Here is a 25963-nt window from a genome sequence, read left to right as displayed (position 1 = left end):
CTGAACCTTGTGAGCGAAATATCGCCAAAAATAAGCGAAGTACCAACTTCTAATTTGGTGTGTGGGTGTATCTCGGCACAAGGAAGGACGCTATTTAAAATTGGGTCGCCACGTCAAAATCCAAGATGGCCGCCACCATATATATGTCTGAAACTTGTGAGCGAAATATCTTGAAAAATAAGCAAAGTACCAACTTCTAATCTGGTGTGTGGGTGTATCTAGGCACAAGCAAGAAGGCTGTTTAAAATTGGGTCGCCACGTCAAAATCCAAGATGGCCGCCGCCATGTATGTCTGAACCTTGTGAGTGAAATATCTTGAAAAATAAGCAAAGTACCAACTTCTAATCTGGTGTTTGGGTGTATCTAGGCACAAGGAAGAAGGCTATTGAAAATTGGGTCGCCACGTCAAAATCCAAGATGGCCGCCGCCATGTATGTCTGAACCTTGTGAGCGAAATATCATATCATAGCATGTTTTCTGCGTCTTCCACTTTGTCAACTCGCATCACTTCACCGACGGGGGACCTAGGCGTAACGCTTGTTTATTTTATTTCTCATCTGGGCAATATTTCAGGCACCTTTTGAGCTAGTAAGCTAATATTTGGACACGACAGTGACGATGAAAGGGAGTACTCAGTTTTCACTGCGGTTTTATGTTTGTTTGTCTGGGCGAAATCTCAGCCATCCTTTGAGCTCGGAAGCTGAAATTTCGGCACAATGGTATGAAAGTGCTTTGCCAAAAACGATATTTTTTTGTTTTTTAATTAATCAATTAATTACTTAATTATTATCGATTCATTAAGTACTTATTTATTGTCCCCCGTCGCACCGCGGAGCGAAAGGGGGACTATGGTTTTACCCTCCGTCCATGTGTGCGTCCGTCCGTCCGTCCATCCGTGCGTGTGTGCGTGCGTATGTGCATGCGTGCATGCATAAGCGAAGGACCGAATTCTAATTTGGTGTGTGGGTGCAACCCACGTCAAAATCCAAGATGACCGCCGCCATGTATGTCTGATGCCATGTATGTCTGAACCTTGTGAGCAGAATATCTTGAAAAATAAGCGAAATACCAACTTCTAATCTGGTGTGTGGGTGTATCTAGGCATAAGGAAGAACGCTATTGAAAATTGGGTCGCCACGTCAAAATCCAAGATGGCCGCCACCATATATATATCTGAACATTGTGAGCGGAATATCTTGAAAAATAAGCGAAGTACCAACTTCTAATATGGTGTGTGGGTGTATCTATGCATAAGGAAGAACGCTATTGAAAATTGGGTCGCCACGTCAAAATCCAAAATGGCCGCCGCCATGTATGTCTGAACCTTGTGAGCGGAATATCTTGAAAAATAAGCGAAGTACCAACTTCTAATCTGGTGTGTTGGTGTATCTATGCATAACGAAGAACGCTATTGAAAATTGGGTCTCCACGTCAAAATGCAAGATGGCCGCCACCATATATATCTCTGAACCTTGTGAGTGAAATATCTTGAAAAATAAACGAACTACTAACTTCTAATCTGGTGTGTGGGTATATCTATGCACAAGGGAGAACGCTATTGAAAATTGGGTCGCCACGTCAAAATCCAAGATGGCTGCCTTGCGTCTTCCACTTTGTCAACTCACATCACTTCACCGACGGGGGACCTAGGCATAATGCTTGTTTCCTTCTGGGCATTATCTCAGGCACCTTTTGAGTTAGGAAGCTGATATTTGGATATGACAATGACCAAGTGGTTTGGCTGTAAAGGCCATTTTTGATTTATTGAGTAATCAATTAATCGATTAATTATTTAATTATTCGATTAATGAGTTAATTTAAATAAAAAAAAGTTGCAGATGCGGATGAAACTGTGGTGGTTTAGGTATTCTATTAGCCAATTGATTAATTATTCAATTATTTTGCGATTATTATTTATTTATTTTCATTATTAATCATTTCTTTATTTTCTTTCTCATCTGGGCAATATCTCAGGCACCTTTTGACCTAGGAAGCTGATATTTGGACATGACAGTGACCAAGTGATATCATCAATGATGTGGTTATGAACGATATTTTTGACTTCTTGATTAATCAATTAATTATTGATTGATTAATCAATTAATTATGTATTTATTTTCGATTAATGACTTATTTAAATAATTTACAAAAAATTACAGCTTCGGATGAAGCACTGGTGGTTTCGGTATGCTATTAGCTAATTGATTAAGAAAATATTTTACGATCATTAGTCTTTGATTTTAATTATGCAATTAATCAATCAATTATTGTGCACCTCTCCATCCTAATACAGTCTCTATGAGCTGCACGGCGATATCGCCAGACGCCGAAGACACCCCGGCAATGCCGCGCTGGAGGATATTTATTTATTTGGCATGGGGTTGGTGTACTTTGAATGTATTTGTACTTGTAGGACTTGTGTTGAAGTATGTTCAGAAGTTAATAAATGTGTGCCCTCCCTTCCGTAATGCGTCTAAACCCCCACCATTCCTACCATATTAATGAACCCTTTAAATTGTTTCCCTTCGTAATATGGCTATTTGTGCTTATTGATGGATTGTTCACAGCTCCACAAACCAGCAAAAAACCCCTCCCCTAATCCCCCACACCCTTTCAGGAAGGCGAAAGCAAGGCCTTGTGACCATGTAAAAAGGTAAGAGATAAGCCCAGGATCTCGTAAATCTCTTGAAGGCGCTCAAAGCCGAGAAAAGCAGCCAGAATCTATGACATACTCGATGGGGAGCCAACGAACGCTCAGCAACACACAGACACTACGTGATAAAGGTTGAGGGGTGGGGAGAGAGAGGGGGGCGAACATTTCCTCAGAGGGAACAGAGTAGTACGACAAAGAACCAGTGGGATCATACAAGCGCACGAATGCCTCACATACAAGTTATGGGGCCTGGATGCTATGCAGACTGACACATATCGCTCTATCTCTCTCTTTTTCACAAGGACTCTTTTGCCAACTCATCACCACCCCACACAAGCACTGTGTGTGGGGGGAGGTTTTTTGTGACTTGTGACCTATCTTTCTGACTTACGCTTCATGTTACGAGCGGTTAAAGTATCCCTTGAACCCGCCGTTATATTGTGAGCACATAGAGATATACAGTCACGTGAAAAAGTAAGTACACCCCATGTAAAGTTTTGACTTTTTCAACATATTTCAACATACAGCTATTTGATCTTCATTTCAACAATATTGATAGATAAAGGTGATATAATATAACAAATATCATGAAACATTTACATTTTGGAGTCCATTGTATAATTTAAATAAACATAAATGCAAATTTCGCATGTGGAAAAAGTAAGTACACCCTTGGCTCTAATGGGTGGTGTTACAGGCTCCTCCCCTATCCTCTGGTCTCGGTAAACCTCCAAACCCTGAGAGGGTCCCCGGCAGAAAGATATGTTAGCCTTGGTTGAAATGAATCAATAATGAAACCCTCCATGAAACCATCAAATGAAACAATCAACTCAATAATGAAACCACACCAAGGGTTATGAACAAACAATAATATATTACAAATCACACCGGAATCACGACACAAATAATAATAGCAATTCACCCTACAATCCCTATCGGAAGATGGTACCACCTTATCTAGTCCTTTACCCAAACTCACGGCACTCCTCCAATGTCTCTGTACCCCTCCAAGGCGACGTCGATTCGCTCCAGCGATCGTTGGATCAATGTCCGATCAAAATCAATTGAGGCGTGGACGATCGAAGCAACCCAGAGGTCACGTGGTCCAACACCCAGCAATAGCGGTGGAATGGAAACCTCCCAAAGATGCGCTCCGACGTACACGTTTGCGGTTCAATCAGCGAGTCTCCTTATAATCCTCCCAAAAGCCACGTTCTGGCACAGCCGTCCTCGGCAACCCACCGGGGAATAATGCCCGGCCGACGCGACAAAAACCTTTTCACTGAAGGTAGCGCACGTGGCGAAATGGCGGACGGCTTTCACTCGAGCCAGGGCTTTGAGGCAAGGATACTCCGGAATCTCAATGCAGACACCCGACTACCCAGGCTCCACAGCACTCCGGCGATATCACCTATCGCACGAACTTCCTTTCAAGGACGCAAAGTTCACTCGCACTGCACGCACGCTCGACACGGAGCTTCAACCAAGATCGTCTTTTTCCTTCTCTCCACGCCTCTTCTTCTTCGCTCCCTCTCTTCCGGTGCACTATCCGATTTCCGGCCACATTTTACCAGGAGCGCTTTTAAACCTTTTAACCACAATAACCCTTTCCCTTAAGCCACAATAAGCATAATATCTAGAACCAATAATGATAACAATAACAACCATAATTAGGGCCGAATCCGTAACAGTGGTAATGCCCCCTTTGGCAGAAACAACCTCAAGTAGGTGTTTCTTATAACTGTCTACCAGTCTCTGACATCGACTGGGAGAAATTTTTGCCCACTCCTCCATGCAGAAATCTTTCAGCTGTGCGATGTTTGAGGGGTTTCTTGCATGCACAGCTCGTTTCAAATCCCCCCACAACATCTCGATGGGATTTAGATCTGGGCTTTGACTTGGCCATTCCAGAACCCTCCATTTCTTTCTTTTCAGCCATTCCTTGGTGGTTTTACTGGTATGTTTAGGGTCAATGTCATGTTGCAAGGTCCACCTTCGGTTGAGCTTCAACTTTCCGACAGATGGCCTCACATTATCCTCAAGCACCCTCTGGTACAATGAAGAATTCATAGTGGATTATATGATGGTGAGCTGCCCAGGCCCTGATGCAGCAAAGCTGCCCCAAACCATAATATTTCCACCACCATGCTTTACAGTTGGTATCAGCTTCTTGTGGTCAAATGCTGTCTTTGGTTTTTGCCAAACATGTCTTCTGGTACTGTGGCCAAATAACTCTACCTTTGACTCATCTCTCCAGAGCACATTGTTCCAGAAGTGCTGGTCTTTGCAGAGGTGATCATTGGCAAACTTTAGTCTTGCCCTTATGCTCTTTCTGGACAGCAAAGGTTTCCTCCTGGCACACCTACCATGTAGATCAAATTTGTGCAGCCTCTTTCTAATGGTAGACTCGTGCAAGAGCTACCTGTAGGTCCCATGATGACATTCTGGGGTTCTTAGAGACTTCTTTCAGCATCTTGCGGTCTGATCTCGGGCTGAACTTGCTGGGGTGGCCTGGCCTGAACAAGTTGGCAGTTGTTTGGAATCTTCTCCACTTGTAGATGATCTTCTGGACAGTCGAATGGTTTATTTCAAATTGTTTGGAGATCTTTTTAAATCCCTTCCCAGACTCATAGGCATCTATAAGCTTCTTTCTGAAGGCCTCAGAGAGCTCTTTTGATCTAGGCATGGTGACGCCGCACACTTCAACAACAAAGAGAAAACCAAACTATATGTCTGAGGTTTAAATAAGACAGGTTCCTCCAAGATCCTCTCTAACGATGTTCTAATCATTTGCACCTAAGCTGGTGCACCTGATTCTAATTTTATGTATTTGAAGTAGTGGTAAATGTAGGGGTGTACTTACTTTTTCCACATGCGAAATTTGCATTTATGTTTATTTAAATTATACAATGGACTACAAAATGTAAATGTTTCATGATATTTGTTATATTATATCACCTTTATCTATCAATATTGTTGAAATGAAGATCAAATAGCTGTATGCTGAAATATGTTGAAAAAGTCAAAATATTACATGGGGTGTACTTACTTTTTCACGTGACTGTATAATTGTATGAAGAACTGCCTGTACATTTGCTGCTTTTCCTGCACTCCTTTGTTTGGATAGCATTAAACCCTGTTTCTTCCACCACTGGTACGTCAGCCTGGTGCGCGTTCGGATTGGGAAACAGTAATTAATGGCGCAAGTAAGGCCGCGGCCATTATAAAATTGGGGCAAAAAGTCGTCAGTAGGAGGGTTCAAAAATGCAGTGGTTCATCAAGGGTTCACGCTCGGCCTATCCATTAAATAGACGAACCTGCTGCAGGAGACAGGACTCGGAATTCTGCACGTGAGAAAAGGAAGTAAAGGTTTTTGGGCTATGCCAGCAGAAGGCGTCGCAGTTCCAAAGAATATCTGTCCATAAATTGATGACTGTCCAGGTGGATAGTACCTTTTCAGTGGAATGTGACCCTGAAACCTTATTTCTCACCAGAAATTATTGCTACAAGGGTTCTGGCCAATAGAGGGGTGCGTGCCATATATCCACCCTATTTGAGCCTCCATCACACAGTTTCCGAGGAATAACTTTTGCATCAGGGAAATAGGATTTTACAGTTAATAAACGTTTTTCCGGCTCAAGCTGGAAGTTCCTTTATTAACTCGGACTTCCAGTTCGGGGTCTGCTACACGTGGACACTGGATCAGCAGTTCCTTCTTACACTTAATCCGAGCTACATTTTTCAGCCTGCATCTGTCGTGTCTTTCTGTTATATTTATCTCTGCCACCGACGGTTATGTTGTGTGTTCATCCCCGTCTATTTGTCTGTGAGCAGGAAGTTTCAAAATGTTGTGGACGTATTCCAACAAACTTTGGTGGATAGGTTGGGTGTGTGGCGAGGAAGAATTTATTTGATTTTGGTGATCCAAATCCAGATCCAGATCCGAGAATTTTTTAGGTGATTCTTCACCATTGACAGACAAGGCCAAAAACGATACATAGCATGATATCTCAACAAATTGTGGACGAGTTATGACTAAACTTGGTGGATGAGTTGGTTAGGTGACAAGGACAAGCCGAATAGATTCTGGTTCAGGTGCGGATGCAGGTTCAACCTATCAGTGGATACAAAACATAAACTGTTCAGCCTGGCGGAGGAATGCTCTCTGCCGAGGATTGCCGCTCTAGTTTTGTCCCTGTGTTGCTGTTTGAGTTTTTGTCCAATTTTCAGTTGTGTTGTCGAATTATGACAAATTGTCAAACAAAAATTATGTTTGTGTTATTTTTTTCTGTTGTATTGTCAAATTTGTGTCCATGTAACTCAGGCTTAGTCTTCATCTCACCGACGTGCAAATACTATCCCTGCTCTAACGCTGTGCCTCGTTCTGCTTATTTTCTTCCAAGTATTGTCCCTTCAGCCTCCTCAACTTTATCCTATTCACCCTCTTTGCTACAAGAAAGTAAAAACAAACAAACCAAAAAAAGCCAAACTTTTCCCACTCAAAACACAAACTCAAGCTCTGTCTGCACTTCCTGTACCTCATTCCTTAATCCCTTCCCTTTCTCAATATCTCCAAAACTGATTTTTCATTGAATGAAATTCTTCTTCCTTTAAAAGTTTTTAAATACATTTTAAAATGCATCACTTTATTTCCCCATCAGAAGCACTCCATGTGTAAATCTCATTCTTCATCCAGATATATTCATCTTATTATTATTACAAGCAACGGTACCCGCCCTAATGGGCGGGGCTTCAATTGGGAAGCCCAAATGAAAAGGCAAAATATCAGAAATTGAAGGCTTTTTTTATTTTAAACTATTTATATAAACATCCGTTAAATCATATCACACGCAATTCATCAAATTCTAAACAGTATTTGTAGAATTTCAATAAAAGCCACATCACTGTTCATATTGGTAAATATTATTCCATCGTGTTTCAAATTTGGGCAATGAGCTCTCTAATATTCGATGTGTTCACGATTTGAATTACGTAATGTAACGTTTGTGACGATGTTTTCATTGTGACGATGTTTGTGTTCACGGTAGTGTTTGATGTGATGGTGTGAACGTAATTTCGTAATGTTTTTCGTTTTTATTTTCGTAATCGTTTAATGAACATTTAAAGTTTAATGAACGTTTAATGAGCGTAAGAATGAGCGTAATGAGCATTAAAGGAATGAATGAATGCAATGAATAATTTGATGCGAAGTGAAAGACACATTCACAATCGCTATGTCGTATGTACTCCCGATACGTGTTTCCTTCATTGTAAAAACTACCAAGTCAACAGTTAACATTTTGAGCCGATAGGTGTTACGGACTTGGCAAGATCGATGGAGACAGCGATCTGTTAGCTTATACACCACCCAAATAGCTATGTGGAATTCTCTCATGTAGAGATTAAACTCACGTCATTTGAACTTTGGCCGAGGTCATTATTTACTTTTAATGATGTTTATATACGAATCAAAAAGAAGATAATTGGTTTTGGGTCGTCCTTTCCGCATATCTCGTGGGATTGTGAGTTGGAGAGATGACCGTGATGGCGGGGAGGGGGTTGGCATTCTCTCAAGCAGGGATTCAACCCATGTCCTTACAAAAGGTATTTGTCCGAGGTCACCGAGTCCGATCGGTGCAGCCATGCAGCGATCGGTGCAGCCGTTTGTGTGGCACCTGGAAAAATAACGTTATGCGGGAGTCCAAAGCTGAAATTGGAAAAACAATATAGCCTATTTTACTCCAGGAGATCCCAGGATTACCCACCCAAAATATCGTTGTGATCAGTTCAGCCGTTTTTGCGGTACCTTCGAAGGGATGGACAGACGGACGGACGGACAGACAGACAGACGGACGGACATTTGGTGAATTATTGTAAGATTCACAAGGATTATTTTCCAAATCTGTGTCACTCATAAATGCTTGGTCCATCAGCCCTGCTTCTGTAGCTACAGCAGCATTTTCCTCCGTGGTTTCAACAATCATTCTTTCCACCTCTCCCATGGTGGTGGTTTCCATATATCCGGATTGGAAATATTGAAAAGTTGAGTTTCAGAGGTTGTCTGCTCATGACAATTCATTCCTCTTCATGTCATTTAACCATGTCAAACCCCTCCATATCAGTGTCCACCCCCACAGCTTTTACATGCACACGTCCTTCCAAATCCACCCTTTCATGATCCCTCTTTCTGCATCACCCTTTCCCCATCCTCTCGAACCTTCCCCTTCCCCCCACCCCTCAAAGCTTCGCCCTCACTCCACCCCTTCAAAGCTTCTCCCTCATCCCACCTAGTCTCATCTTCCTCCTCCACTCACATCGTCCCATCATCCCCTCACCCTTCCCCCACTCAGCTTCCACCTTGTACCACATCCTCTCGGCTTCCTCTTAATCCACCCCTCAGTTTCCCCCTCATCCCACCCTACTCAGCTTCCCTATCATCCCGACCCTCTCAACTCCCCACGTCCCACCCCTTTCAGCTGTGCCCTCCCCATTCCATTCTGCACCCTCCCAGCTTCCCCACATCCCACACCCTCCAAGGTCCCACCCCACCCCTTCCCACGCCCTCCCAGCTCCCACCACTCCCAACCCACACCCTTCCCACAACCCCACCCCCCCTCATCATGCACCCTCCCCCCTCCCCCCTGCTACACCATGCCAGCTTACACACCATGCCAGCTCACCCATCCTCCCCTCATCCCCTCTCCTACCACTTTTATACATTTGTGCACAATGCCAACAACTCCTCCTCACTTGTCTTTAACTGTGTGGACCTCAAACACCCAAAGTCTCTGCTCCAAATGGACAGATCTCTCAATCCAGGATGCTGCTGATAAACTGGAAATCATCTGTTTAACAGAATCCTTCTTCCCACAGGATGTCCCTGACTCCTTCATGTCTCTTCCCAGTTCCCAGCTATTGTCTCCTCTGATTTGATAGGCCTGAACCCCACCCCAGCGGCACAGTTCAACTTTACATCAATAATTCAATTTATCACAGCAATTGTACTGATTTCACATCTCATAACCACCAGGAGTACCTATGGCTGTGACTCCCCCTCCATTCCAACCTTTTGTTTGTCTGTGTGTGGTACCGTCATCCAATCAATGCCGACTTCATCTACATTCTACACCTCTCTCTCAATGAACATGGACCAACTTTTAACCGCTCATCCCAACTCTCTATTTCTCAGATGTGGTGATTTCAATTCTCACCAAGTAACTTGGCTGGGTGTTGGTACGTCTCTCACCAGCTATGGCACTTCAGCAAAGGACTTGTGTGCCTCCATGGAACTGACTCAATCTGTGAACTGTCCATCCCCAATTTCTCCCAATGGCAAATCCTCCCTTCTGGACTTGGTGATGAAAATCTTCCCTGCAAATGTCTTCTGCTCTTCTTCTGCTCTGATTGGTTCATCTGATCATTTGCTTGGGAGGGTCAACATCTCTCTGGCTATTCTCAGAGCTGCTTCAGCACCGACGTGTCTGACAGTTTACTGAGGCAGATTGGCAGGGACGACATGCAGCCATCTCAATTCAGGACTGGTCTCTTATTTCTACCACCCCTGATATTAACTCAGCCTGGGAATCCGACCACAGAAATCCGCTTTAGTTATCCTACCCTTCTTCCAGACCATGGTACACCAAATTCTAAGGTGAGGCAGTTGCTCTGAAACAACTTTCCTCCTCTTCCTCTAAAGGAAATCCAACCAAAGGAAATCACAGGTCATTCCACGAAGCCTGAAACATGTGTGTAATCTCTAAGGAGAGCCAGAAATCAACATCTGGTCAACCCACAAGACTGAACTTTCAAATTCATCTCCTTCCTCTAAAACTTGGGGGTGCCGTGTTAAGTCTGTCTCCAGAGTTTGCTCTCCTCCCTCTCCGACCGTTCACTCGCTTCAAATGGAACCACGGCTGACTCCACTCGCCGACTGAGTTTGCATCCAAAAGTTTGTTTCAAAAATCAAAATCTTCCAAAGAGTTTGCCGAATGGCTCAATTTTGTGTTTGTGGCCAAATTTGTGTCTCCATGCCCTCGCTTTTTGTGGCCACACCCTACCCAGTCGCACACACCCAACTGCTCCGGGTCTCTTCACCTAAGACGGTGGGAGAGGATTTTGGCAACCCTGGACTCTGATTCTGCAACTGGACTGGATGACGTCAGAACATGTGTCCTAAAAACCTGCTCTGCTTCTCCTGCACATCCCCTTTCTGCCCTTTTCACCCTGTTATTTGTCCTAGGGGTCATGTACCATCAGCTTGGAAATCTGTCAACATCATTGCATTTCCTAACTAGAACAGCACCCGGTAGAGCGCAAACCTCCGCCATGCTGAACAGTTTATGGGTTGTATCCCATTGATAGGCCAGATCTGGATTCGGACCTGAAGCAAAATCTAATCGGCTTGTTCTTGTCACCTAACCAACTCGTTCACCTAGTTAAGTCATAACTCGTACATAACTTCTTTATTTTATCATGTTATATGTCAGTTTTAGCCCGATCTCTCAATGGTGAAGAATTACTTGGAAAATTAAATAATTCTCGTATCCGAATCCATATTCAGATCTTCACCAGTAGAAAGAGATGAACAGTAGAAAGGGAGGAGTGGGGTCGAGGACACTAACAACGGGTATCAGGGACTAAATAGAGAGACTTGGAAGATGTAGGATATTAGGAAGAATGAGGAGTCAGCAGGACACAGGAAGTGGGCAAGATGTTTACAGAAGCAAACTCTCAGGAAGAAATCTGCCAAATTTCGTCCAAATCCATCCGCAACTTTTTGAGATACCTTGTTCACAAACAGACAAACAAATAAACAAGAAATATGTCGTGCATAGCACGATACTTGCGGAATCTCTAAAATAAGTTGTTGACTATTTGGCCTATGTTGACTATTTGGCCAATGTTGACTATTTGGCCTATGTTGACTATTTGGTCTATGTTGACTATTTGGCCTATGTTGACTATTTGGTCTATGTTGACTATTTGGTCTGTGTTGACTATTTGGTCTATGTTAACTATTTGGTCTATGTTGACTATTTGGCCTATGTTGACCTCAAAAATAATTGGTAGTTAAATTCAATGTTGCGATATGCAAATCCTCTTCACATTTCAAGTCAATCATATGAGTATTGATGATTTTAGAAATTTCACCTAAGTTGTTGACCTTTGGCCTATGTCACTCTCACTCTGTCTCTCCAAAAGGTCCGTCTGGCAAATCTCCCACATCATTTTTCCCAACATCCTTTTTTTTGTCAACGTCTCTCTTTATTTTGTCTCTCATCCCTACTGTCTGCGTGCTCCCCCCCACCCCCCTCTCCTACCGTTCCTTTTGTTCTGTTACATCCTGATCCAATATATGTCAAGCTCTTCTACAAGCCTCGACCTTGCATATAAAAAGGGGGCAAAAGCTGTAGTCCGTGAGACACATGACTGCTCACCGCAACCAAGCAATATGTCAACTGTTACACTGCAGTCCGCAAGTCACTCAGCCAACTTTGTATTTTAGCAATGCCTGGTGTTGGCTTAGCGGTTAAGGTGCCGGCTTGGGATCCTAGGATCCTGGGTTCTGAATCCCGGTCGATCGCTGAATTAACGCCAGGGGGGTTGACTCAGCCTGTCATCCTTCCGAGGTCGGCAAATTGAGTACCAGCTTGCTGGGATGAATGATCACGGTGTGTACCCCGATTTAGAATAGGTACACCGTATCCCTGCGCATCCTTCGAGCGTGACCAAGGGTTGGCGTCAGGAAGGGCATCCGGCCATAAAAACATTGCCTCAAACAGGGAACCATGATTGTCATGGGGCCCACAAGGCTAACCCCTGCTCTAGCGGGGAAAATGGCCTTAAAACGAGCATTCATTCATTCATTCAATGCCAGACCATTGCATCGCAAATTGATCTATGGATGTGTTTATGGCTCACTGGCCTTATGAAGCTGCCTTTTTTTTTTAAACAAAAAGGTTTAAAAAATTGGACCATGGACCCTCGTCTCGTACCAGAATTTGCTACAAGTCTTGTGTCCAACAGGGGGCGCCTGCCACACGTCCACCCTATTTACCCAGCTAACACAACACCGTTGGTCCAACGTTGTGCCATCCTCCCTTTAAAGGTCGGCCCCCATATAGTCGCCTGGGACTTAACTTCGTCGGGGCGATGTTGGCTCGGCTATAGTTTACGACGTTGGTCCAACGTTGGCCCAACGGTGTTGTGTTCGCTGGGTAGGTATCCATTATGCAGTTCACGAGAGTATTATTTGCAGCTGGGAAAAAGTATTTTACAGTTTATTTTTTACACGAGTGTTATTTTACAGAAAAAAAGGTAGCAGCTGACACAACGCTCGTTTGCAATGGGCGTTTCCATGTCTCACTGACCGCAGCTTAACCTGGAAGTACCTTTGTATTATTTATTTTCATGGGATGGAAATATAGGTATGTTGAATGCGATTCACACAATTTGCTGTTATACTGAAATAAAAGAGCCCTTCCTAGCCAGAAGAATTGGAATCATTCATGTCGTAATCTGTGTCTTCATCTTCACTCTACAAGGAAACAGGTTTCACACATTTACAAGAAATGTTAATACTGTATATATGAGAACATATCATAAAAACTTAAATATATAAATAAACAAAGAAACAAATATTGACCTGAATGCAATCAAATTAAGGCTCAACAGAGCACGCAATATAATATGCTAAGAAACAAATAAACTCTCTCTTAGGTGATACCTGCCTTACCTTTTTTTTTTTTTTGTATACAGAGTCGAGGCTTGTGAAAGAGCTAACATTTATCAAACAAACAAATCAAACAAACAAGCAAACAAAGTATATAAAAAGGGGAACGGTCAACAAGATGGGGAGAGAAGGGGAGGAAGCACACAAACACAACATTTGAGAGCAGGGACATCGGGAGATGTGTGGGAGGAAGAGGGCCTGGGGGGAGGCAGGATAGGTATAAAACGCAAGGACACCAAGGACTTCCAGGAAAGAAGTCAAAAGTCACCTTTGGTCTGTCTGGCTCACCCACTGAGCTTTCCCGTTCCTGGGAGACGACGCACAAGAATTCTGGCTGCTCGTCACCTCGGCTGCTCACTTTTGCGCCCATGTTCAGGAGCTGGAGGAGGGAAGGACATCACATCCATGGAGACGTTCACAAACTGTTATTCTGGGGGAATATCAAACAGGAGGCGCTGCGTCCGAGGGCACGCCATCCTTTGGAGGGGAATTGGTCGTCTGAAATACATGGCTGGAAATTCTTAAGTTTAAAAAAAAAATCTTTTTGTTTTCTTCTTTCTTAGGGAAATTCTTATGTTCTTTTTTTAAATCTTCTTCAAATTTTTTTTTCAAATTTACTTTTAAATTCAAAAGTTTTTTAAAATCTTACTTACTTCTTTGGATTTACTTAGATGTAGAGACTTGAAGCGATGCTTATTTGCCCCTCGTTACATCAGCCCTTCGTTAGTATGGCGTATACTTCAGATGGTGGTCCTTCTTTCCAGGGCTCATTTGGACTGGTTGACTCTACAGGCCTGAACAACTTATCTGGGTAGTCTGTTCCAGCTGGTAATGGTTCTCATTGAGAAAGCATTTTGTCTTGTATTTGGTTCGGCACTGAAGTATCCTCATTTTATGATCATATCCCTTCATCTTTCTGGAAAAATATCTGGGCCTCAAATTGCAATGTGATCAATTCCTTTCATGATTTCAGGCCTCTGCTTTCTACACGCAAGTGTGGGGATTCTCAGGAGTGTCAGTCTCTCAGGATATTCCAGATGACGTAGATGGGGCAATAACCTTGTGGCTCCCCACAGGACATTTTCAAGTACATCTTCGTGCTTCTTAAACATGGGCTACCATACAGGGTTGCAATATTCCAGGGTGAACAATTGTCTTGTATAGTTTGAGCAGGACTACTCCCAAATTCTTTCATGATTCACAAGTTTGATTTCTTGAAACCCATCTTTACAATTGAATAACTCTACTCTACTTGTCATTGAATAACTGAACTTCGTTTTTTTTTGTTCTTCCATAATGGACTGCTTCACACTTGGCTTCATTGAAAAGGAGTTGCCATTTGTTTGCCCAGTTCATTACAGCATTCAAATCCTTCTGCAGACCTTTTGCATCCGTGTGCGTCCACAATTCTGCACAGTTTAGTATCATCAGCAAAATTGTTTCATGTCTGAATCAACAGTTACAGGGAGATAGTTAATGAAGGAGACTTCCTCAAGCACCTGCCTTTGAGTTGTTTGCTCTGAGTTTGATTCTTGACCTAAATAAACAATTTCTGTCTGGTTCTTCATAGCTACGGCATTGCATCAATGAAGACATCATCCTTCGGAAGGACGTCAAGCTAGGAACCCGTGTGCCCACTTTAGTTTGTGGATGACAAAGATGACAGTGTCTTTTGATGAAGAGTAGGCGAAGTACGACCAGCACCTTATGCCAAATTCAAAATATGTGCACAGGGCATCAGCCACACAGCCATCCTTTGGTGATGATGCAAACAACTGACCGTTACTCTCTCTCCCTCGGATTGGATGATCTCCAGATAGAGTTGTGGATTCACGATTCAGAGATGTTGATTGAAGTATGCTAACCACCGTGTTAATACTCAGAGTAAAATAGGGTTAGGGTTTGCTCTTTTGCCCTGCCAAAGGATTGATACCCAAACGTCAGCATTCTCCTTACTTCCCACAGCAGATACCTCAAGTGAACTGCCCGTTAAGTTGATCGATTATTTGTCTGGCTGACATTGGGATCTCGAAAACAAACCCATTTGGCACTGAGTGTGGGATCACCGTTGATAACTCGCTCACTTTTGTACACTCCACCAAGTCATCTTCTGCATGTACATGCTCCCCACCCTAACCCCTTCACAACATCTCCCCCTCTCCTATCATTTGCCCAAGGTCACATTCTCTCCACTTGGAAGTCATTAAACACAACTGCATTATGCAAAAAGGGTGCAAAAACAGGTCCTCTAAACTAAGGGTGTGTGCTGCTTCTTTGATTAACGCTCAGCATTTAGAAAAATAAGGGACAGACCATAGACAAGCAACCATAGGGTGGTAATCATAATGCAGGCTTTGATGGGCCTAATAGCCGCCTCCTGTGTTGAAGTTTCTTTTGAAGGAGCTCATATATATATATATATATATATATATATATATATATATATATATATATATATATATATATATATAGTCACGCGAAAAAGTAAGTACACCCCATGTACAGTTTTGAATTTTCCAACATATTTCAACATACAGCTGTTTGATCTTCATTTCAACAATATTGATAGATAAAGGTTATATAATATAACAAATATCATGAAACATTTACATTTTGTAGTCCATTGTAAAATTTAAATAAACATAAATAAAAATTTCGCATGTGGAGAAAGTAAGTACACCCCTACATTTATCACTACTTCAAATACCTAAAATTCGAATCAGGTGCACCAGCTCAGGTGCAAATGATTAGAACATCGTCAGAGAGGATCTTGGAGGAACCTGTCTTATTTACACCTCAGACATTTAGTTTGGTTTGCTCTTTGTTGTTGAAGCATGCGGCATCACCATGCCTCGATCAAAAGAGCTCTCTGGGGCCTTCAGAAAGAAGGTTATAGATGCGTACGAGTCTGGGAAGGGATTTAAAAAGATCTCCAAACAATTTGAAATCAATCATTCGACTGTCCAGAAGATCATCTACAAGTGGAGAAGATTCCAAACAACTGCGAAACATGTTCAGGCCAGGCCGCCCCAGCAAGTTCAGCCCGAGAGCAGACCGCAAGATGCTGAAAGAAGTCTCTAAGAACCCCAGAATGTCATCACAGGACCTACAGGTAGCTCTTGCCACTGTTGATGTCAAAATGCATGAGTCTACCATGAGAAAGAGGCTGCACAAATTTGATCGACATGGGAGGTGTGCCAGGAGGAAACCTTTGCTGTCCAGAAAGAACATCAGGGCAAGACTAAAGTTTGCCAATGAACACCTAGGCAAAGACCAGCACCAGCACTTCTGGAACAATGTGCTCTGGACAGATTAGTCAAAGGTAGAGCTATTTGGCCACAGTACCAGAAGACATGTTTTCGCAAAAACCAAAGACAGCATTTGACCACAAGAACCTGATACCAACTGTAAAGCATGGTGGTGGAAATATTATGGTTTGGGGCAGCTTTGCTGCATCAGGGCCTGGGCAGCTCACCATCATAGAATCCACTATGAATTCTTCATTGTACCAGAGGGTGCTTGAGGATAATGTGAGGCCATCTGTCGGAAAGTTGAAGCTCAACCGAAGGTGGACCTTGCAACATGACAATGACCCTAAACATACCAGTAAATCAACCAAGGAATGGCTGAAAAGAAAGAAAGGGAGGGTTCTGGAATGGCCAAGTCAAAGCCCGGATCTAAATCCCATCGAGATGCTGTAGGGGGATTTGAAACGAGCTGTGCATGCAAGAAACCCCTCAAACATCGCACAGCTGAAAGAATTCTGCATGGAGGAGTTGGCAAAAATTTCTCCCAGTCGATGTCAGAGACTGGTAGACAGTTATAAGAAACGCCTACTTGAGGTTGTTTCTGCCAAAGGGAGCAATACCACCTATTAGAGCCAAGGGGTGTACTTACTTTTTCCATATGCGAAACTTGCATTTATGTTTATTTAAATGATACAATGGACTACAAAATGTAAACGTTTCATGATATTTGTTATATTATATCACCTTTATCTATCAATGTTGTTGAAATGAAGATCAAATAGCTGTCTGTTGAATATGTTGAAAAAGTCAAAACTTTACATGGGGTGTACTTACTTTTTCACGTGAATATAGATATATATATATATATATATATATATATATATATATATATATATATATATATATATATATATATATATATATATATATATATATAATATATATATATACATACATACATACATACATACATACATACACATATATATATATATATATATATATATATATATATATATATATATATATATATATATATATATATAGTCGCGTTCCTGGCGATTAAAATCTTTACCAGGAAACAGATTAGCCGAGCAAGGTTTAACTCCGGGGCAATGATCAATTGCGGACTTTATACATGCAGGGGAAGAAAGGGAAAGGAAGCGATGGAAGGGCTTACCTGTAGTCCGCCGGCAGTTCCCAAACCTGCAAAAAAATAACTCACACGAACCGGATTTAAAATCTACAAGGAAAATAACAGATTTATTAAAATGGAATGCCGGTAACAAGAAAAACGCGACGAAAAAGAAAGTTCCTATTAGGAGCACTCCCAGAACAGACCTGTCCTCACAACCACCAGTAAGGTTTTGGAAACACGGCCGCCGCGATGAAGCCGAATGAGAGGAATATCCGCGCATAGCCGTCTTCCACGAAAGTCAGAGGGGAATTCAAGAACTGGAAAATAATAGTGTAATTATGGCACTTAGCTCAACTCGCTCGGTGCGTCGTCAGCAATCGTCAGGCCCCGATCGCGCAGTCCGGATGCGGCTTCTGCCTTGGCGGGAACAAGGCCTCTGCACCCTTGTTTACTAGGCCTCCCACTCACGGCAAACGAGCGTGCAGCCCGCTCCCCAGCCGGGCCTGTCCTCACGAACTCCGCTCTGACAACACGACTCTTGCCCTGCAGCTCTGCCTCTTTACGACCACCAGTAAGGTCTTGGAAACACGGCCGCCGCAATGAATCCTAATGAGAGGAATGTCCACGCACAGACGTCTTCCACCAAAGTCCAGAACCAAGAAGAGAGAGTCGAGGGCAGAGGAGGCGTTAGGGACAAGAGAGGAAAATGTCGGTCTCTATCTTATTTTATTGATCATCTCGTGATGTCATCTGTGCCTCTCTACCAATGCCTGCAGGCCATCACTACATTGTTCAGCTCTCAACCAATCCACACGCAGTCCGCCTCATGACGTCATCGGTCATACTTTGCCAATCAGCATGTCCCTTCTTACCCCGGCCTTCCTGTTGGTCAACTCCCGCCCAATCACTGTCCTTCTGGGCGTGTCTTCAGCCTGCTCCACCTTCGTGGAGATGTCGATGGTGGTGTCCTATCGGCAGTGCTCAGAACTGGCTTCCGGTTGGTTTTTATTGTTATTTAGTGCAATTGAATGGGCACTTCCTGCGCTAGTGTCTATGGTGCGGTGCCAAAAGGGACAAAGGATAAATCACCAAGGGTATGACGTACAAGGTAGTAGTTAACAATCCCTACAACTAGTTAGAATGCCCCATTCCTCATAATAGGGACAAATATACAACTTAATCCGACATGTGGGCGAAACAAGTACTTATTACATCAAGGTTCTTCTTCTTCACGACAGTCGGAGCATGATACCTTCACAAATCTTCCTGGTCTCAAGTCATCATCACTACCCCACCGACATAACAATATATATATATATATATATATATATATATATATATATATATATATATATATATATATATATACATATATATATATATATATATATATGTCAAGGGTGAAAGAAGAATTTGTCGAAAAAAAAAAGAAGGTTACCACCTTAGCTAACTTCTCCAAATATACACCCTGCAAAAAATTTTAAACAAGTGATTTTGATCTGTATGCCTATATAGAGAGCTTGTTCCGATTGTCTGACAACAAAACAGATTTTGAATATCTCATTTAATTAAGTCGTGATGATCTAGACTCTGGAGTGATCGGGCCAATTGGGGCATTTTTAATTAAGGCTGTTATAAGACCCGGCATTGCCCAGCAGTGACGGGTACCTTTGTCAGTAGATAATGTATATTACATATACATATACACAGGGTGTTTGAAAGGAAACAGTGCAGGAGAAACTCAGCACCACTCGTGCAAAAAGACATGTCTTTCAGAGAGAAATATTTATTACCTCCGCCACCGAAGGTGGATGAAGTTATGTTTTCACCCTGTCTGTCTGTTTGTCTGTCTGTTTGTGAACAGCATATCTCAAAAAGTTGTGGACACATTTGGATGAAATTTGGTGAAGAGGTTGGATATGTGACAAGGACAGAATGATTCGATTTTGCTTCAGGTCCGGATCCAGATCTGGGATACCTATCAATGGGATACAAAACAAACTGTTCAGCCTGGTGGAGGTATCCGCTCTACCGAGAGCCGTTCTAGTTTACAAAGTATTTATTGTCAGCTGGTGGGTATCTCACTGAGCGAGTCAACGATACCTGAAAATAAAGAAGCATACACGTTAATTTTTGTGTGATAAACCACACCAGGTAGGTTAACCGATGCTGTCCTCCTTCCGATGTCGGCATAATGAGTGCCATCTCTGGGGAAAATGAGCCATTTAAGTCTCCTGCGTCATAGTAATAACCCGTCTAGGATTGTGCCGCCTAGCTAATGAAACTGCCATGGCAGCCCAATGCGCCTGACAGTGCGAAAGGATTGGTTATTTTTTATTAAACTCATGAAACACAAGTAATTCGTTCAGCACACTGTTACTTTTGAAACACTCTGTCCTTCCTGGAAGAAATGGCTCAAAGTTAAATTGCTCAACCTTTTAGGGGTCCCCATCAATCACGGTCTCTTAGAGGAAAACCACATATTGGAGTTGGTCTCATGCATTCTCCACCATGCCAATCATTATCGGCAAATACAAACTTATGTATTCATACGAACTTCTGTATTTGTAGAAGGCATTACTCCAATGAGCTGCAGTGGTTTCATATGCAGCTCATTGGAGTATTGCCTCCACTTTTGGGTTGGCGACCCTTCCTCGCACCTTTCACATCTTGATGCCATCGAGTCCAAAGCCCTCAGAATCATTTAAATCTCCCACATCACAGACAAGTTGATGGCCATCGCAGACAGGACAGCAAAGACAGGTCTTTGTCTTGCACCATCTGCCCTCTCCCGGCTGACCCCCACCCCCAGGTTTCTCCAAGGTGCACACATCCTGTCAGTAACTAATTTCTGGGACATTCTCAAAATCCATGCTCACTACTCACCTACACCTATTTGTTCCTCTTTTCCCTCACCTGTAAAACCAGGGATGTGTTGAAATAGCAACTATGGGCGATCAACAGCAACGACTGAAAGAGGTGAAAACAACTAGTGGATGCAATGTGCAAGGAATGGTGCAAATCCCAGTTCCAGCCAATCAAAAATTGGTAGCAATTTTGTTACAGTAAGGGCGAAAGTAAGTGTGTAGGGCATGGAGAGGCCTTACAACATGTTACAGTTGATAAAAATAACCGAATGTTGAGTTAACGCCGCAAACGTCAGCTTCTCCTTTCTTCCTATGGCAGTTAACATGATACCTTGATTAACGTTCTGTTTATTTCACCGATTGTTCTACTCGTATGCCGACGCAGATTGACACTTGCCTTCACCAACACTAGTTATTCATCCCACAAAATGCTAACTGTCTGACACCAAAGCAAGTGATAAGCTAGGAATGGCATTTGCTAGGAAAATGCAGAACTTTGTTAATATTACCTGCTCAAACCTCCAGCCATCCGACATGGTGCTGACCATCTGAGTCAGCTCATCCACATGGCATTGGAGCACACGGTAGATGTGTTTCACAGGCATTTCCTGCATGAATACACACAACTGCTTTGGTACCTAATGGGAAATACAGGAAATAACATTTGGGATATTTCTGCAGGCAAAGACATGCACCGTGCAATGGAATTTGTAATCATCCCAATCTGCAAGGCTCTGCAATTAACACAAGCAACTGCGTCTTCGTCTACATTTTCTATTTGCATCCATTGGCTTTTTTGCACAAGATTAACAAACCATTAACCAGTTTGGTTGTCTTGCTGATAAAAACCTCAAGGCAGTTTACGTTCTGTCCTGGTCACATCTCTGGACACGCTTCTACTCCTCTCATAGCAGTGGTTGGCAGCCATCAATCTCCAACACAAGAGGTTAGGACCGTCTTCTTGGACATTTGATACAATTGTGAGGGATTTCATTCGAATCTCAGGCTAATGGGGGGCAATATGACCCATTTGGCTCCCCAGCGTCTGACTGTCTGGTTTTGGGAAGCTGTTGACAAAATCTTTGTTTGACCTTGCATCAACATTCTTTCAACCAACATTTTCCAACATTCTTTCAAGACCAACTCCTTGCATCAACATTCAACGAGCAGCTCCCCATCTGCCGAGCCTTTCTCTGAAGCCCAGCTTGGGAAACTGGGGAAATATTTTGAGTTCCTTGTGCTTTGAAGAAAAATATATGAAGCAGAATACAAATTGTGATTCTTTGAGATGTTGTTGGTTGCTGGCTGTGTGAGGACCAAAAGGTGCTACTAGCTTCTGCACCCATATCTAACTCCCATGCATGTTAATCTTATCCCTCAATAAACCCCTTGTACAGTGTCCGAGTTGAGGTGCTTATTCCAGAACCGAAGGGATTAGGGAATCCACGACACAATCTGGCATCCTGCTTTGCTTGCCAACCTCCATCTCTGCCAGTGACATAGCTGGCCAACTTTGCTCCTGGATTTCTGACTTCCGTCACTCTCACAGTCAACGTGTTGCTATGAATAGAACCATCTCTCCCCTCTCACATTGGAAGTTGGAGTTCTCCAAGGCAGTATTTTAGGCCCAGTCTTGTTGCTCATCTATCTTAATGACCTCTCTGATGCTCTGTAAAACCCTCTCCTCATTTTTGCAGATGGCTCCACATTGTGTTATACTGCACCGCATCCCATTGCTAGGCAGATTGTAGCTGCGGCACCCTCTGCCGGTCTGTAATTGATTTAGATGCTGGTCTAATATATGGAACATGTCCTTCCATCCTGAAAAATCTCACTCTCACTCTGTCACTCCACAACGATCGTCAAACTAACCCCTCGTCAGCTACTTGAAGAGGTTCAATCTCTATACATTCTTGGCCTCACTATGCATCAGCCATGACCTCTACTGGGCCAACTGCATAGCAACGCTGGCCTTGAAAGGCACGTGTCAACTGGGCATCCTCTGACATGCAAAGTCCTTCCTTGGCGCACCTGATCTCATATCCACCTACAAGGCTTTCATCCGCAGCTTGATGGAGTACTGGTCTCTCCTCCAGGCGTGCCTATTTCACACCTTGCTCATCTCGACACCATGTAAATTAAGGCCTTCAAGATCATTGGAATCTCACACGATGAAACGTAATCTTTCAGACTATCACGTTCACGTCGCAGATAGGTTAGTGGTCTCTCTGTCTCCTATCACCGCCATTCTGGTCTTGCACCCTCTGCTCCTTCTGTGCTCTGTCCCCTACCCCCACCGCCAAGTTACTACAGGGTGCACATGGTCCACCATGAATCCCCCTTCTGGAGAAACTACCATGATCCAGAATCAGAGCTCACTTCCACTCATTCGTTCCTCTTTTTTCCCCACATGTACAACCCACTTCTACATCCTCTTTCAACCTCCTTATTGCGTTGCCAACCTCCATCTTCAACCTCATTATTGTGTCCAGGTTTTCATTATAGCTGCTCACCTCCATCTCAGAGAATCCCCCATCCAAAGCCATGATCTTTCCTAACCCCGTCAATCCCTCCTCACCCATTCCCCTCACCCCCAAGCTCACCTCTTTCCAAATCTATAGTGTTTGTTTCTGTGTCCATGTTTTCCACCCCGTGCATCCTCTACTACTCCTTATCCTTCCAAGTCTCCCTTTATTTGGTCCTTTAACCTTGTGGTTGTTGCGTTTCCCCCCTCTTTCTCCTGTTCATTTTGCTCTGTTACATCTCGATCCATTCCATGTTCTTGCTCTTCTACGAGCTTTGACTTTGTATCCAAATATATACAAGGGAGGAATGTTGCTTCAACTTTCTCTACCGAATGCCCTAGTGCCTAATGTAATGCCCTTGTGCCTAATCTCTACCTAAATGCCATTGTCTACCTCTACCTAATGCCCTTGTCTAAATCTCCTCTTCACATATTACCTAACATCCTTCCAATGAAATATTTTTGAAAATATTGCTATTTGCCCCAGTAATAGAACAAGGCCTATTGTTTGTATCTTACCTGTAATCTTCATCTAAACCCTTTTGTTCATCTTTCCTGTATGTATTGTTCATATCTTAACTGTATGTATTGTTCATATCTTACCTGTATGTATTGTTCATGTCTTACCTGTATGTATTGTTCATGTCTTACCTGTATGTATTGTTCATATCTTACCTGTATGTATTGTTCATATCTTACCTGTATGTATTGTTCATATCTTACCTGTTGTATTGTTCATATCTTACCTGTATGTATTGTTCATATCTTACCTATATGTATTGTTCATATCTTACCTGTATGTATTGTTCATATCTTACCTGTATGTATTGTTCATATCTTACTTGTTCTTTTAATGTAAAGGTAATGTCAACATCTAACCTACTGGCCTCAACTTATTTCTCACGTTGACACAATTACGAGCATTCATTACCTTTCACAATGAGAGCCAAATGTATTATATCTTCCCCCATATTTTGGGAACCACTTCCGTTATGAAATTATCCAGCCCCAGCACATCGAAAATTCCCAAAAATAAAAATCCACAAGCAAACCTGCTGAGCTTTGTAATCCCTCTCCCAGATCCGATCCCGAATTAACACAATGAGGGAAGCTATGTTGTAGAACTCGGCTTCTTCCAAGATTCCTGTGAAGTGGTAAACACATTTAATGATAGTCAACACTCTGCTTCATCACTAGATTCCTCAATGAAGAACTTGAGCAAAGAAAAGGTGATCATTATTTTCAATTATACTTAAAATAGGTGTGAGATAAGTTCATTGGACATTGATCCTTAACATTTGAAGAGTTGCAGGTTTAAATTTGTAGGATTTGTTTTTAACCATTGCTGCAGGTAACATGGTATATCCTTGCTTTAAACATGTATACCTTCTTCAGGCAGTTCATTGTCGAGAACCAGCTTCCCATGCCGCAGGTAGTTGAGGATGGGACCGAAGTAGGTAGGGTCGCGGTCAATGAGAAAAGCTCCAGTTTCGTCCTGCAAGGTAGTGACAAGGCATAACTCAGAACAAAATGGAAGGATGACCAAGAAGAAGCAACGTGTGCTCCAATAATCTGCTTCGTTTACGATTTCTGTCAAACATGCAAATGAAACAATTTACCAGAAATGTAAATGTGTCAGCATCACAAGAGCATTTTATTGTTAGATTCTGCAGCGTATTTGGAAATATGAGAGGAATCGCATTATTAAACTAGAACAAGCGTTACGCCTAGGTCCCCCGTCGGTGAAGTGATGTGTGTTGACAAAGTGGAAGACGCAAGGCGGCCACCTTGAATTTTGACTTGGCGACCCAATTTTCAATGGCGTTCTCCCTTATGCGTAGATCCACCCACACAGCAAATTAGAAGTTGGTACTTCGCTTATTTTTCAAGATATTCCGCTCACAAGGTTCAGACATATACAGTATATGGTGGCGGCCATCTTGGATTTTGACGTGGCGACACAATTTTCAAAAGCGTTCTTCCTTATGCCTAGATACACCCACACACCAGATTAGAAGTTGGTACTTCGCTTATTTTTCAAGATATTCCACTCACAAGGTTCAGACATACATGGCAGCGGCCATCTTGGATTTTGACGTGGCGACCCAATTTTCAATAGCGTTCCTTCCTTATGCCTAGATACATCCACACACCAGATTAGAAGTTGGTACTTCGCTTATTTTTCAAGATATTCCGCTCACAATGGTCAGACATACATGGCAGCGGCCATCTTGGATTTTGACGTGGCGACCCAATTTTCAATAGCGTTCTTCCTTATGCCTAGATACACCCACACACCAGATTAGAAGTTGGTACTTCGCTCATTTTTCACACGGACACACGGATGGAGGGGAAAACCATCGTCCCTCTTTCGCTCCGCGGTGCGACGGGGGACAAAAAGGAAATTGTAATACCCTCTGCCATTATCAGGTGGCGCTATACAGTACACATTTACAGAGAGAATTACACCCCTCTCCTAGTCCCCCACACCCCAACATGAAGCCGCGGCCACATAGCCTACATTACCCCCCAGACAAAGTTGTATTTGTATTTGTACCACAAGTAAATAATAATAATAATAATGCATTTATTTTATATAGTGCTTTTCAGGAAGCCCAAAGACGCTTTGACAGAGTGCAAAACATAATGCATAGCAAAACATAAAAACAATTGCAAAAATGAAGAATCAATAGGGAAATATTCAAAGCACAAAGGAGGGAGAAGGAGAGGAGATAGTCAGGGGTTAGATGCTGTGGGTTAAATGTTGAATGCAGTGTTGAACAGGTGGGTCTTGAGTGATG

The 25963-nt window shown here is 42.8% G+C and overlaps 1 protein-coding gene across 1 annotated transcript in view; it reads right to left on the bottom strand.

Annotated features, from left to right (window-relative positions):
- Positions 1–12949: 12949 nt before the first annotated feature.
- Positions 12950–25963, bottom strand: part of LOC137428269 (BTB/POZ domain-containing protein KCTD5-like) — a 57872-nt gene continuing 44858 nt past the window's right edge. Inside the window, exons 4-8 of the mRNA XM_068118200.2 lie at positions 24549–24657; positions 24215–24306; positions 21148–21246; positions 13654–13764; positions 12950–13190 (exon numbers count right to left, since the gene is read on the bottom strand). Coding sequence (XP_067974301.2) covers positions 13137–13190; positions 13654–13764; positions 21148–21246; positions 24215–24306; positions 24549–24657 — 465 coding nt within the window. The 3' untranslated portion in view covers positions 12950–13136. The remainder of the gene's footprint in view (positions 13191–13653; positions 13765–21147; positions 21247–24214; positions 24307–24548; positions 24658–25963) is intronic.

The sequence above is a fragment of the Myxine glutinosa genome, chromosome 5 (assembly GCF_964187855.1).
Source record: "Myxine glutinosa chromosome 5, kmMyxGlut1.1, whole genome shotgun sequence".
NCBI lineage: Eukaryota > Metazoa > Chordata > Myxini > Myxiniformes > Myxinidae > Myxine > Myxine glutinosa.
Note: the sequence above shows the minus strand (reverse complement) of the source record. Positions and strands in the feature narration are given on the sequence as shown.